This window comes from Lepisosteus platostomus, chromosome 6 (genome assembly GCF_059453375.1).
Source record: "Lepisosteus platostomus isolate fLepPlt1 chromosome 6, fLepPlt1.hap1, whole genome shotgun sequence".
Classification (NCBI taxonomy): domain Eukaryota; kingdom Metazoa; phylum Chordata; class Actinopteri; order Semionotiformes; family Lepisosteidae; genus Lepisosteus; species Lepisosteus platostomus.
In genome coordinates, this window is record NC_142616.1 from 8107765 (window position 1) to 8121920 (window position 14156).

The 14156-nt window shown below is 39.9% G+C and overlaps 2 protein-coding genes across 9 annotated transcripts in view; both read left to right on the forward strand.

The window, feature by feature from the left end:
• The window catches only part of LOC148660003 (uncharacterized), a 95365-nt gene that overhangs the window by 24411 nt on the left and 56798 nt on the right, over positions 1-14156 (forward strand). The window lies entirely within an intron of this gene.
• Positions 3345-11780, forward strand: LOC148660004 (zinc-binding protein A33-like). Of its 2 annotated transcripts, XM_088634036.1 has the most exons (9): positions 3345-3496; positions 4504-4608; positions 5891-5980; positions 6352-6477; positions 6810-6932; positions 7398-7424; positions 8835-8861; positions 10023-10049; positions 10228-11780. In XM_088634036.1, exons 1-9 carry the CDS (start codon positions 3394-3396, stop codon positions 10767-10769), a joined length of 1170 nt encoding a protein of 389 aa, XP_088490162.1. In that variant the 5' UTR covers positions 3345-3393; the 3' UTR covers positions 10770-11780. The 2 variants fall into 2 exon arrangements, with proteins under 2 accessions (XP_088490162.1, XP_088490163.1); XM_088634037.1 differs by lacking the exon at positions 10023-10049.

Below are 14156 nucleotides of genomic sequence, written 5' to 3' on the forward strand. Positions count from 1 at the left end.
TGAGATAGCCATATAGAATAGTGGGTTACTTATCCAGATATGGATAGCCTGAATTAGCTTTCTTGAAGGTCATCTGCAAATTAAGCAATTTACATTTGCCTATAGGTTCACATATTTCTTGTATTTTTTGTATCTTGTAATTTCTCAGTATTGGTCATTCTAATTAAAAAGCTTGATACAGCAGTTTTAGGAATCAAACAGTGGAAGTGCTAAAAATGTTCCTATCCACACAAAGAAGGTGTAAAACGCACTTAACTTTACGTTACAGTCTTATTTTACTATTAACGACGTATCTAACATGCATCAGAAGATTTTGTAAATCTTGTAAAAATTATGTAAATAAAAAAGACCAGTTTTTGTTACACTTTCTATATCAGTGTGGTTTTAATGACATGAGGATGGCCAACACTCATGAGAACGTGGAGATAAAGTCAGCTCTGAATCTGTCATCATGTTCAAGGCCTTCAGCTGCCATGCAAAGTCAAGGCAAATCAGTAGGTACAGTCTAGAGCTGAGTCAATACAGGCTGTAGACTCTTCTTACAAGTGATCAACAGAATGTGATTAGAGAACGAAAAGTAAACCCAGTTATCTAAACCCAGTTCACTGGGAGTACAGGAAAATAGAGCCGGGACCATGCTGGGAAAATCAGTGGTCCTAATGGGTTGGCTGGTTCAGCAGCCTCCGGGGCCTGAAAACATAAACACCCCTGACCCGCTGAGAGTCACTTTGAGAGGCGCTGCCTCACAACTGGGAGAGAATCCCTCAGAAGTAGGGAAGGAAGAGAGACAGACCCCTCTGACTTGCTGTGAGTCGCTTTGAGAGCCACGGCCTCACAACAGGAAATTGAGCCCTCAGGAATGGAGAAGAAAGAGAAAGATTTCCCTGACTCCCTGAGAGTCACATTGAGAGGGGCTACCTCACGACTGGGCTAGACCCTCAGGGGATAGAAAGGAGGAGATAGACCCCTTGACTCGCTGAGAGTCACTTTGAGGCACTGCCTCACCACTGGGCTAGACCCTCAGGGGATAGAAAGGAGGAGATAGACCCCTTGACTCGCTGAGAGTCACTCTGAGGCACTGCCTCACCACTGGGCTAGACCCTCAGGGGATAGAAAGGAGGAGATAGACCCCTTGACTTGCTGAGAGTCACTCTGAGGCACTGCCTCACCACTGGGCTAGACCCTCAGGGGATAGAAAGGAGGAGATAGACCCCTTGACTCGCTGAGAGTCACTCTGAGGCACTGCCTCACCACTGGGCTAGACCCTCAGGGGATAGAAAGGAGGAGATAGACCCCTTGACTCGCTGAGAGTCACTTTGAGGCACTGCCTCACCACTGGGCTAGACCCTCAGTGGATAGAAAGGAGGAGATAGACCCCTTGACTCGCTGAGAGTCACTCTGAGGCACTGCCTCACCACTGGGCTAGACCCTCAGGGGATAGAAAGGAGGAGATAGACCCCTTGACTCGCTGAGAGTCACTTTGAGGCACTGCCACTTGACAGGAAACAAATCCCTCAGAGAGAAAGAGAAAGAACCCTTGATTGGAGGAATCACTTTGAGAGGTATTGCTTGAGGAGGAAGTGAAAGAAGCCCCCTGACTCGCTGAGAGTGGCTTTCACAGGCGCTGCCTCACGACTGGGCTAGGCCCTCAGGGGATAGAAAAGAGGAAATAAACCCACTGACTCACTGAGAGTTGTTTTGGAGGCGCTGTCTCGTGACCGAGAGGAGGAGAATCAGTAGGTTAAAGCTGCTTGAGAACAGTGAGGCCGGGGGTCCCCTCTGACTCAGACTCACGCTGTGAGGACCTCCACAGGAGGGGTCAAGGTGGTGCTGCCTACCTGAGGTCAGGGAAGTGAGTTTCCCTGACCCCCAGAGGGAACCTGACTGCAAAGGCAACATGAAAGAAAGAGGAGGGGGAGGAAGGTGGAGGGAACTCAGAACTTTAGACGTGAGTGTTGGTGTGGTTAGGGTTTAAACAGTAAATTGAACGATAGGAAAGGGGAGGAGCTCCCCCTAGCATCTTCCCCCGAGCCTTCACTTATTTCCATTGAGAAATGTGCATTTCATGAGATAATCTGATGGTTGTCCGTTGTGTCCCGACGATGACGGTTGTACTTTGTGCAGCTCACCTGTTTGGAAAATGTGCTGCATGAAGAAACCTGTGCAGGAGAGCTTTTTGAAGTGGGAAAGCCGTTGCACTGGGGCAGTCCCACTCTCTTGACCTCAGAAGCCTGGCTCCAGTGGTACGGGTAGTCGTCCCAACTGGAGACTTCCTTGGTTGCAGTGGATGGCCATGACACCTTCCTGTGTCTTGTCATTCCCTTCTCTTTCCACGGAGCATTGCGACAGTATAGTGTCCCCATCACTATACTGGGGCATTAGGACCCACACAGACCACAGGGTGAGCGCCCCCTGCTGGCCCCACTAACACCTCTTCCAGCAGCAACCTGAGCTTTCCCAGGAGTCTCCCCTCCAGGTACTGACCAGGCTCATACTGCTGAGCTCCAGTGGGGCTGCCAGCTGTGAGCTGCAGGGTGATATGACTGCAATGAGATAATCTAAAAATATATATTTTAACGTTGCATCAAAAACAAACACGTTTAAAAAATATTGACAGAAAATGTTTTAATCATTATTTACTCTTGATCATTAATGGTGTCATGTATTCTGTGCAAAATTCAGATATGTTCTGATTTAGATATATTCTTGCAAAAGTGAACCCTGTACTTGGTCAAAGTCAGAAAAACAAAGAAATAGTCAAGTTTTTTATTTTTATTGGTCTTTTATATCTGTATTTGAAACAAAATATACAGAATTACTTTTTCATTTCATGGACATATTTTATTTAGAGTGAATTATTTGTTGTCTATTTTGAAGGCTGAAGTTAAGACTATTTCCCTTCATACTATATACAGTATAAGGTTTTTAAAATTCTATTTCTGTATTGTTATTTGTCATTTAAATTAATAAATTGAGCTTTATCATCAGCCTTTTGCAGTTCACAACTAAATGCAGAGATAACTTGCAAGTATCTGACTAACACAGACGTGGTGTAGTAACTCATCTGCCTCAAATCTGCAAATTAACCAATTTATACTCTCCTTTAGGTATACATATTGTAAAATTGCAAAATTGCACTGGGATGTTTAACCGTCTCAGAACTGGTAACTCTGATTTAAAGGTTTGATTCAACAGTTCTAGGATTCAAACAATGAAGGTGCTGAAGAAGTTGTCCTGTCCATACAAGGGAGATGCAAAACATCATATTTTACATAAGAATCTTCTTATCCTATTAATGAAAGTATCTGCGTCATAAGGCTTTACTGTAAACTTGTAAATAAAGAAAAGTTCCTCTTTCTGTTGCACTTTCTATATCACTGTGGTTGTGATGCCATGAAGATGGACAACATTTATGAGAACGTGGAGATGAAATCTCTGGATTATTCATCATGTTCTCAGCCGACAGCTGCCGTGCGGAGTCAAGGGAGTTCGGCAGGTACAGTCCAGAGCCATGACAATTTAAAACATCCGTGAGGCTGTAGAGTCTGCTAATACCTGTTTCATGTATGAATTGAGATTGAAGGACAAAAGCAAAAAGTGTTTTAAAGTGCTTTAAAGGCAATTGTGTTTGAAAAATACTGACTTAGAAAATCAGATTGATCATTAATGGTGTCGCACACTGTGCGTAATCCTCAGTTATGTTCTGATCTTCTTTCAAAAGCGAACCTTGTACGTCGTCAAAGTAAGAGACACACAGAAATCAATGAGAAAACAATTTCAAGTTCCATTCATTTTTCTTATTTCGCACCAAATAGTTTTTGTTGTTTCATATCTGTGTCATAAATTAAAATCCACTTTTTCATATTATGTACATACTTTTAGAGTGATTTATTTATGACTTTATTTTACCTATTTTTATTTTGATGACTGAATTTAAGAGTATTTGGTTTCCACTATATACTGTATGTAGAAGTTTTTCAAAGGTTCTTTTTTTGTAGTGATCTTTGGCAATTTTTTAAAGTTTTATTTGCAAATTTGGTTTCTCTTTTCTAAAGAGAAAATGCTAGTCTTTCATTTTTTAGGCAGACGCACAGTGAGTTCCTCATTTCAACCACTAACAGCACAACATTCAATATTCACTGTTGTGTGCTTTTTAAATTAGCTGTTGTCTTTACACCCCTGAATTGAGTGTACTTCACATTTCTAGTCTAAGAGAGGTTTTTTAATTACATTATGCCAGATGAGTTTCCTAGTGTAAAACTATTAGCACAATTGGTTGTGATAACACGCAGTGCACAAAGCTTATTCTGTAAATACAATGTCCTCAATTTAAAGTGCAAATCTTCTAAATTGAAATAAATGCCACCAACCTTCTGCTTTTCCCAGCTGGGAAATGAGGAATGTCCTTAAACTGCTATAGTAATGCAGTCAGCCAAACACAGTGAAGCCTACTATAGCTGCTGGTTTCTGAGAGCACACAACCTACTGTATGTTTATTTGCAGCATCCGAGGAAAGACGTGCTGGAAAAGTATCTTTCTACAAGAGGATTACAGTGGCCTTTGCTTGTGTGTGGATCTTCACTGTGATTGCTGGGCTGGGCTTTATCAGTGAGTATTAAAAAACTGTTAGACTGCATGTTTAAAATCTTAATTACTGGATTAAATTTTAGTTTATTTTTCATTTTTTCACACAGTGGCTGATGTCATTTCTGTTTACAATAATTTGTCGATACACATACAGCATTTCACCAGTGCCTTGTGTTTTGGTTAGAATGATTTGTGAATCTTTTCAATCAAGGAACTGTCAGTGACCTACAAGAGACTTTTCAACACAAACATTTAAGACAGCTCATATTTTCAGTTGGGTCCCGTTTTTAACCTCGTCTTGTTTTGTCTTGGATGGATCACCCGGTTCTGGACTTTTTTACTTCTCCTTGGATTACCCCCTGGACTCCTCTGGACTTGTTCACCATGGCCACGCTCTCCCTCTCCCCGAGCACCAGTGCACAGTCGTCATGCCCCCGTTTGTCAACCTGCCCAGTTCCTCGTCGTCTCCTCCCCTTGTCTGTTTCCACTTACTTCCGGATTATACCGTCTGCACAGGGTCCTGACCAACACATAGTTACAGTATGTTCTCCCCGTGTCTACGTGGGTTTCCTCCACAGTCCGAAGACATGTGCAAAGTATGTGAAACACACATACTTGTGTGTTTCCTGCAATGGAGTGGCGTCCTGTCCAGGATGTACCCCGCCTTGTGCCCACTGCTTGCTGGGATAGGCTCCAGCTCCCCTGTGACCCTGATTTGGATAAAGTATTTAGAAAATGGATGGAACACAAGTGCCTTGTGTTCTGGTCAGAGTGCTGTGTGTACCTTTTCAATCAAGGAACTGTTAGTCAGTGAGCTATACAGAGATTTCACAACACAAACATTTCGGGCGGCTTGTGTTTTCAGTTGGGCGTCATGGTTGTGCAGTCATTAGCACTGCTGACTTGCAGCTCTGGGATGCACACACTACTGTGTGTTCCTCATACTTGCATGGATTTCCTCTGACAGTCCAAAGACATGCTGGCAGGTTAATTGGCTTCAGGGAAAATCGGCACTGGTGTATGTGTGTGTTTGTGTTTGTGCCCTCCGAAGGATTGGTGTCCTATCCATTGTGTATCCCACCATGTGTCCTTATCTCACCACCTTGGGCTCCAGCATCCCCTGTGACCCTGTATTAGACAAAGGGGGTAGGAAATGCATGGGTGGTTGGCCAGAAGTCCTCAGTTAATTACAGAACCTTCACACAGTGATTTGTGAAGCTGCATTTGGAAGACCTTCTCCATGAAAGGCATGACAAAAACTTGTAAGTTTTCAAGAGGTTGAGCTTCAATTGCATCTTTTCAGTTCACCGCAGTTCATTGGAAAATAGACGTGTCTCTGAGCTTCAGAATGATTTGTTGGACTTGAAGATGAACAGCTCCTCACACATCACTGGCAAGTACTATTCTGGGTTTATCATTGTACTGTATGTCTTTTTTCTGGATAAAGTTAATAAATAATAGTTGAATAAAATCATATTAAAATTATGGAGCAAAGTTAAGATGCAGTTTTTACCTTCTGTAACACCCCATTTTCATATAACTCAAGATCTAGTACTAGATTTCCTTATTGGCCAGAGGATAGTGAGGATTACATGAAGACAAATATCTATATCTTTTATACAGTATATTGTTACACCTATAGGTGACTATTGAAGTGTCTCTAATACTAGATATTTTTATTGACAAATTTGAGTTGTCTGATGGTCACTTCCATGTTCATCTAACATACTGTATATTCCTATGTTTTATCTGTTGATTATCCAGAGCTACAGAATAATCTGGAGACACTGCAAAGAGAACACTCAGACCTTCAGAGAGACCATTCAGATCTACAGACAGACTACAGAAACATGAACAGAATCTGTCAGCTTACACAGAGCTCCAAGGCTGGTGAGTAACAGTGTCTGCATATTCAGGTTGCATGTGTGTTCGGCGTCACCCCGAACTGCAGAAGAAATTGGAGAAAGAGGAGGCTGAGAACTCCAGTCTGCCAACCTTCACCTTGTTTTCTTACTATCTTATTTGTCCTCCTTTTACAATAAGGATGTGCTTCTGATCTCCATTAATCCAGATTTAATTTACAGACTGTCAACTTTATTTCCATATGAAGAAATAGTTTTCCCATCTTCACACAAATAAGCCTTAAACAAGCACTTTTCAGCACTATGTGATGAGACAAAACATGCCAGACCCTGAACACAAATGTGCTCGGTGTCACCCAGAGCTGCAGAAGAAAGTGGAGAATGAGGAGGCTGAGAACTCCAGACTGCAGCGTCTCTACAGCAGTATGAAGGGCAGCTATCTCCCCATAGAGATGTGCTTCCCCAATGACACCAACAAGACTGGTAAATCACTACTGTATTGGATGTTTTGTGTTTCTAGAGCTCATTTGAATGCATAGGAGTAAGACAAGACACCAATTCACCAGCTCATTAGCCATCTCTCAAGACAAGTGGCATAAAGCATCTAAAGAATTTAGATTTCTCGTAGCACTAATCTTTACTCAAGCACCCTCCTGATCAATCCCATAATTACCACCAATGTGACTACCCATGGTCCATTTTAGGAGATTTCTGACTGGATGGTCATTATGGCCAGGATATTGTTCCTCAAGCCAAGCATAGTAAAGCCCAAAAGCTTTGTGTGATTAATTCAAATGTGACACCTTTTCGGGACAAATATGTGTGTCTCCTGAAAAACCACAGGATGAACAGTCAACACCACAAAATCTGAAGTGATTTTATTTCATTTTTGTAATTCTAAAAAGACCGACTTTATGCTCACTTACTGTCAATGTTCTTTTATTTCAGTTAGACGTGTGTTATCTGAGTATTCAAGTAAGTTGGTTTTATTTTAAATACTTATTTTAATTTCAGTTGTAGTTGTAACAGCTTTTATATTAGTATGAGGTCTTAACCATAAGCACATAATAAAACAGAAACAGTAAATCTAGAGTTAGGACATTTTTCCAGATCACAGCCATGTGGAATATGTTAGTAACCTCTCAATAGAAAAATTGTACATACTATCTGGGGAGAAAAAAAAAGATGCTGCTTTAAATGATGAATGAGTAGTATTAGGATTAAATGTGTCCTCAGTGAATTAGGAAAGATTATGAGATTTAATACTCAGAATTTGGAAAAAACACATCTTCAATTCTCATGTATTCACACTTAAATTGAAATAAAGTAAAGCTGCATGTAACTGCCAAAATAAAGGAAACACTAAATGAGAGATTAGACAAAGTACATGGAAAGCAAGTGTTTCCACATGGGTGTGGATCCCTGAGTTAATCAAGCCAGTAACAGCCCATCAGGATCAGGGTCATGCATAAAAATGTAAGGCTGACCTGGTTGTCCATTGTTTTGGTTGCCAGGTCTTGAGAAAGAGATCTCAGTCTCTATGAGAGGGGGGTGATTGTTGGGGCTCTTTTGGCAAGAGATTAGTGATGAAGGCTGCTCAGCTTGTTGATGTTTCATGAGGAACAGTGCCTAAGGTGATGTTGGCATGAAGGTCTGAGAGAAAGACACTATCACTCTGGGGCAACTGTGGACAAATGTGCATAACAGTGATGTCCATCCATCGGTTTAAGATGTGAGGCTATATTGGTGAATAACTGAATCATTGGACTGTAAATGGCAATGAGGCATGAGCAGGCAGTTTCATCAAGTACAGTCCATCAAGAACTTCACAGAGAGGGATACTATGGTCAGATTGTGATGCACAAACCCCTTATACACCAATGTAACACAGGCAATGGTCAACTGAGATGGTGTGCGGTAGATTTTCCTGGCACAGTGAATGCCAACAAACCATCCTGAGTGATCAGGTTCTTCCTGGGTGAAGCATCTCTAATAGGAGAGGAATCTTCCATGAAGACAATGCCCCTATCCACTGGTCACTGGATGGTTGGATAAGCATGAAAATTATGCCATGACCACCCCAGTCACCTGATCTCAACCCCATTAAACACTTATGGGAGATTATGGAGTGAGACAGTGTTTTCCACCACCATCAACAAAAACATTCATCTCATTCTTTCATGAGAACACGATGGTTTTCTCTTGAAAAAATGGTGTCCAGTACACTTGCATTCACTTGTAGAATCTGTCAAGTTGCGTAGCTGCTCGTTGTTGGCCCAACACCCTATTAAGACACTTAGTTACCCGTAAATAAAAACACAGACAGTAAAATAATGAAAAGGCATTATTAATATATTCAATAAGTGTCGATTTTCTTCACAACAGGAAAGGAAGGAGTTACCCCCATACCAGGTAACTATTTGTCTTTTCATTTCCTCTTGAAAGGTCTAGTAATATATTATTTTGAATAAAAATCATAGCATGTGATTGAATGGATTTAAATCCATTATATAGAACTGATTGATTAAATAACTGCAAAATCATGATGATACAGTTGGTATTAATATTTTAAATATATTTAATACAATATACAAATATATATACTGTATATAACATTTAATTATATATAAATGTGATTAAAATTTACAATCAACCCTTCCTACTTACATTTCCTGTTCTAGGAAGGTCAAGTTAATAATACTTATCATAGAATATGATTGAGTGGCTATTAAAGACCATAATATATAAATATTATAAGTGAAATAACTACAAACATAAGAACATTTATACAAGATGGATTTAACTAGAAAAAATATATAAAATAAATATATCAATAATATGTAATTTAGAAGTCAAGGGCTAAACTCTCATTTGCTAATTTGTTTATAGTAGTATTACTTAGAACATTTGTCATTAAACTATTTTCTTTTTCTATCAGCCTTAGCAAAGTACAGTATTCAACTTGTAGGGCACTTCCTTATCTGTCAAGTTTTTAGACTTTGGAACTACTGCAAACCTTTAAAGAAAAATAATGTTTGTTTTTCTGATAACAAAAACAAATTTGTCAGAACCTTTACTTGTCAGAAAATGCTTTAGGAACACAGTAGATAGATAGATAGATAATACTTTATTAATCCCGTAGGGAAATTGATGTGTTACAGCAGTCCAGCCCAAAACAAGCAAAAACAGACATCAGAATAGACGAAAAGTGATACAAAATAAATATAAAAAAAATAATACATAGGTATGTGCAAAATATGATGATCATAGTCACTGTAAAAACAATAAAATATGTGCAAAATGTGCATAGGTTTATACAGACTGATTGTCCAAAATGTACAATGGAGCAACATGCTGTCCATAGACGAGCAGATGAAGGGCTAACAGTCCTGGCCTAGGGCAGCGTTATACAGCCGCCGGGAGGAAAGACCTGCGGAAACGTTCCCTTGAACACCGTAGCTGGAGCAGTCTATTGCTAAATGTGCTCCGCTGCCCAGTAACAGTCCCAGTGTGGATTGTGTTAATGGACCTGACTTCGCAGCACACAAATAAATAACTCCTTTTTTTCCCCAGTGTGGAAGTGGATTCGTGAGGCCTCAGGTACTGTTTTCTCATCATCTCTCTTCAATAGTGTTTCCTGTCACCACCACACCAGGTCACACTCAACTCTGAACAGAAACATTGTAAAAGTAAAAATAGAGTCATATATTTATGTCAAATCATACAGTACAGTATATGTACAGTTCTCATTGGTCATTGTTGTTTCTTTCCTAAACAGTTGATGTGTCACTGGATCCCAATTCAGCGCAATCCAGTCTCATCCTGTCCAAGGATGGGAAACAAGTGAGGCTGGGTGATCGAAGACAGACTCTGCCTGATTCTCCACAGAGATTTGATCCAGTTATCAATGTCCTGGGAAGAGAGGGATTCTCCTCTGGGAGACACTACTGGGAGGTGAAGGTGGGAAAGAAGATTGCCTGGGATATAGGTGTTGCCAAAGAGTCCATCAACAGGAAGGGGAAGATTATGCTCTCCCCTAAGAATGGCTACTGGACAGTGTGGCTGAGGGATGATGCGTACAAGGCACTTGATGACCCTTCTGTCCTCCTGCCCCTGAGCCTGAAGCCCCAGAAGGTGGGGATATACTTGGATTATGAGGAGGGACAGGTCTCCTTTTACAATGTGGAGACCAGGAATCACATCTACACTTTCACTGACACCTTCACTGAGAAACTCTACCCATTCTTTTGCCCTGGTCTCACGGATGGTGGTAAAAACACAGATCCACTGATCATCTCTCCTGTCAGTCACGCAGAATAAGTATGAAATTGGTATCTTAAAATAATTATATTTGCATTAATACGAATTAACTGCTTTTATTAAATGAATGCTTCACTGCTGTAATTTGGAATTGTAATGTGGAATCATTTATAATTATTAGACTGCTTTGTAGGAAAGATGATAAACGAAGCCCAAGATGTGGTTTGTGGTGTGTGGCTGAGGGATGAGGTGTACAAGGGCTTTGATCTGTCCTACTTTCACACAGCTCAAAGCCTCAGAAGGTGGGGGTGTCTGTGGATTATGAAGAGGGACAGATCTCCTTTCACAATGTGAGATCAGGAATCACATCCACACTGTCGCTGATACCTTCACTGAGAAACGACATCCATTCTTTTGTCCTGGTCTCAATAAGGACCAATCTCCACCCAACTGATCACCTCTTTCTGAGAGTCCAACACATTGAATGTGTGTATATATATATAATATATATATATATTTCTTCTATATAAAAATCCAAGCTGTCTTTGCCCATTGATGTGAATATGGTGCTTGTTCCTGTGGATGATTCTGGCATGAGAACCCAAGCACCTCTGTACTTTCAGTTCTGAATGTTCTGAAGCCTTTAAAAGTGTCTGTATGAAATGTACATAAAACATATGTAACAACTTTGCAATAAACCTCTTTTAAGTTTGTGTTCACTGTATTTATCAAGCATTCTTACTCCTATAGAATTTACAAGGAAAGTTCAGGAGGGATGACTGCCAATTTCAATCAGCCTCAGCTTTCCTAAATTGGGATCATTTCTGATAGTATTTTCCTCAGTTTAAAAAATCTCTAAATATTACTCAGAAGTTTTTTTTTCTCCTTAATGTTTGACTATCTTCTGCTGCCTGCCTCCAGCCCATCTCCAGCTGCACCTTGGTCACTCCTCACTCTGCAGGAGGTACCAGCCTCCTCCTCCCATGACTGGGGGGGGCTGAGCCTCAGTAAAGCAGGTTAATCCAAATTGACTGAAACTGACTGAAACTCTCAATAAAAAAGTTCAGCACACTTAGTTTGTGGTTGTTGTTCATTCCAATGAACTGGTATACTGTAAATAACAAAATGCAACAGAAGAAGTTATTTTGGATGGTTTAGAGTTTCTTTAAGGTAATACAGAATTTACAGTGCATGAGGGCTCTGTTCTTTCTCTTATATATTCGAGTTTTAAAATCTTAATATGTTGTCAGGAAGCAGTTGTTTCCCTTCTTTAGAACCGTTTATAGTCACGCTATGGCAATTTCTCTGTTTTTCCTTATGGTCTTTAAAAAAATGAATATAAATTAAACATAGAAAAATATTATAAAATGTGCTTTGTAGATTATCATAGTAAGACAAAATAGTTTTGCAAATTTCAGTGTGCCTGAGTTCATTTTTTTATTGTATTTTACATTCAAGTCTTCTATCAACAACAGTACCTTATTGACATCATAAGACTTTACTGTAAATTTATTTGGAAATAAAAAAGAAAGCACTTTCTAGATCAGGGCAGTTCAATCGCCATGAAGATGGACAACATTTATGAGAATGTGATAATGAAATCGGCTGTGGATTTGTCATCATGCCCTCAGCCTACAGGTGCCATACAAAGTCAAAGGAATTCAGCAGGGACAGTCTAGAGCCATGCCGATACAACCCATCTTTGAGGACATAGACTCTTCTTAAATCTGTTTCATCTACGACATGTGATTAATGAACAAAAGTAAAAATTGCTCTAAGCCTAGTTAAAACTTCAAAAAAAAGTTTGAAAAATACTGACTTAGAAATTCTGTTTGAACATTAATAGTGTCATATAATGTGAAACACAACGTAAATGAGAGAGAAAACTGTCAAGTTTGTTCCTCAAAATATTTTTATTGATTTTTAATACCTTAGGTGTCTCATATGTTGTACATACTTCATTCTAAGTGACTCTGTTTAATTTCCTGGATGAATTAAGTCTCATATTATATGTAAGGCTTTTAAAGGTTCTATTTTTGTATTGGTATTTGTCCACTGTTTATTATTTTTATTTGTAAACATGATTTATCTGTCTTAAGAACAAAATGCTAGTATTTTGGGCTATCAGGCAGAGGTAGAGTTAGTTCCTTTTTTTGACCACTAAAAATACAACATTGTTCACTGTTCAGTGGTTTTAAAATTTCCTGTTGTCTTGAGTTGATTCTACATCTATAGATATCTGGCCTGACCTCCTCAATTCACAGCTTTAAAGTTACATTAAGACAAACTCACACAGTTAACATCTATTGAACATTTCAATTTAAGAAGTAGAGGTAGAATTTGGCAGTACAACATTATAGCAGATACATTTCCTAATGTATAGCTGTAAGCAATGTTCCTTATGATACTGTTAGCAATTTTGAATGCTGAAAATAAGGACCCTGTGCAGGTTTGAAGTAGGCTTATTTCCCGAGGAGTAATAGGAAAGCTAAATAGGAAAGGCTGCCAAAAAAGAAAATAAGTCCTAGTTCCTGAAATCCAAAGGGCAGGCGACAGTCAAAACGTTACAATACAGAGAGGCAACCAATCCAAAAACCGCAAAGGCAGAAACGTGGTCAGAATCTAGCGAGAGTCAGGAAGTAAAGAACAGAACAAGCTATAGAAGGAGGGGACGTGCACTAAGGAGCTCCAGGGAGAATCCGAAATAGTGAAAAAATAAAAAAAAAATAGTGAAATAGGAAAAGAGGAGGGTTAAAATAGTGACGGGACTGAAAGGCGATAGGAAGATTACTCCTATTACTGTTTAAGTGAGTGCGCGTGGGAATGTGACGGCGTTTGTGAGAGTGTGTGAAATGTGTGACAGTGCGTGCAGAATGCGGAACAGATACCACCATGCAATAAACACAGTCTATTTTGTAAATACTGTATCCATAATTTAAAGTGCTAATCTCTTTACCATTTAATTAATGAAAATGAAATTCTCTCACATACTGCTTTTCCCAGTTGAGGAATGAGAAATCCAGTCTGCCAAACACAGAGAAACCCAGCTGGTGGGAATTTCTGACGACCCACAACCCGTGTTTATTTCCAGCATCTGAGGAAAGCAGTGCTGAAAAACAGTGTCTTTCTACAAGAGGACTTCAGTGGTGTTTGCTTGTGTGTGGATCATCACTCTGATTGCTGGACTGGGCTTCATCAGGGACATGGGTACCACAAGTTAGGCTCCAGCATCCCCTGTCACCCTGTATTAGATAAAGGAGGATTGGCCAGATCTTCTCAATTAATTACAGAACCTTCACACAGTGATTTTTGTAGCTGCATTTGGAAGACCATTTCCTGAGAGAATGAAAGACATGACAAAAATTTGTAAATTTTGAAGAAATTCACAGGCCCAGACAGTTTATCAGCTGCAGCCCTCAGCTATTGTACTGATCAACTGGCTCCTGT

What these genes read in the sequence shown, in the direction of transcription:
- LOC148660004 (XM_088634036.1), top strand. Translation starts at nt 3,394, where the DNA reads ATGAAGATGGACAACATTTATGAGAACGTGGAGATGAAATCTCTGGAT. An exon ending in CAGCTCCTCACACATCACTG is followed by an intron (nt 5,981 to 6,351) that starts GCAAGTACTATT and finishes TTGATTATCCAG; the next exon opens with AGCTACAGAATAATCTGGAG. An exon ending in TACACAGAGCTCCAAGGCTG is followed by an intron (nt 6,478 to 6,809) that starts GTGAGTAACAGT and finishes GGTGTCACCCAG; the next exon opens with AGCTGCAGAAGAAAGTGGAG.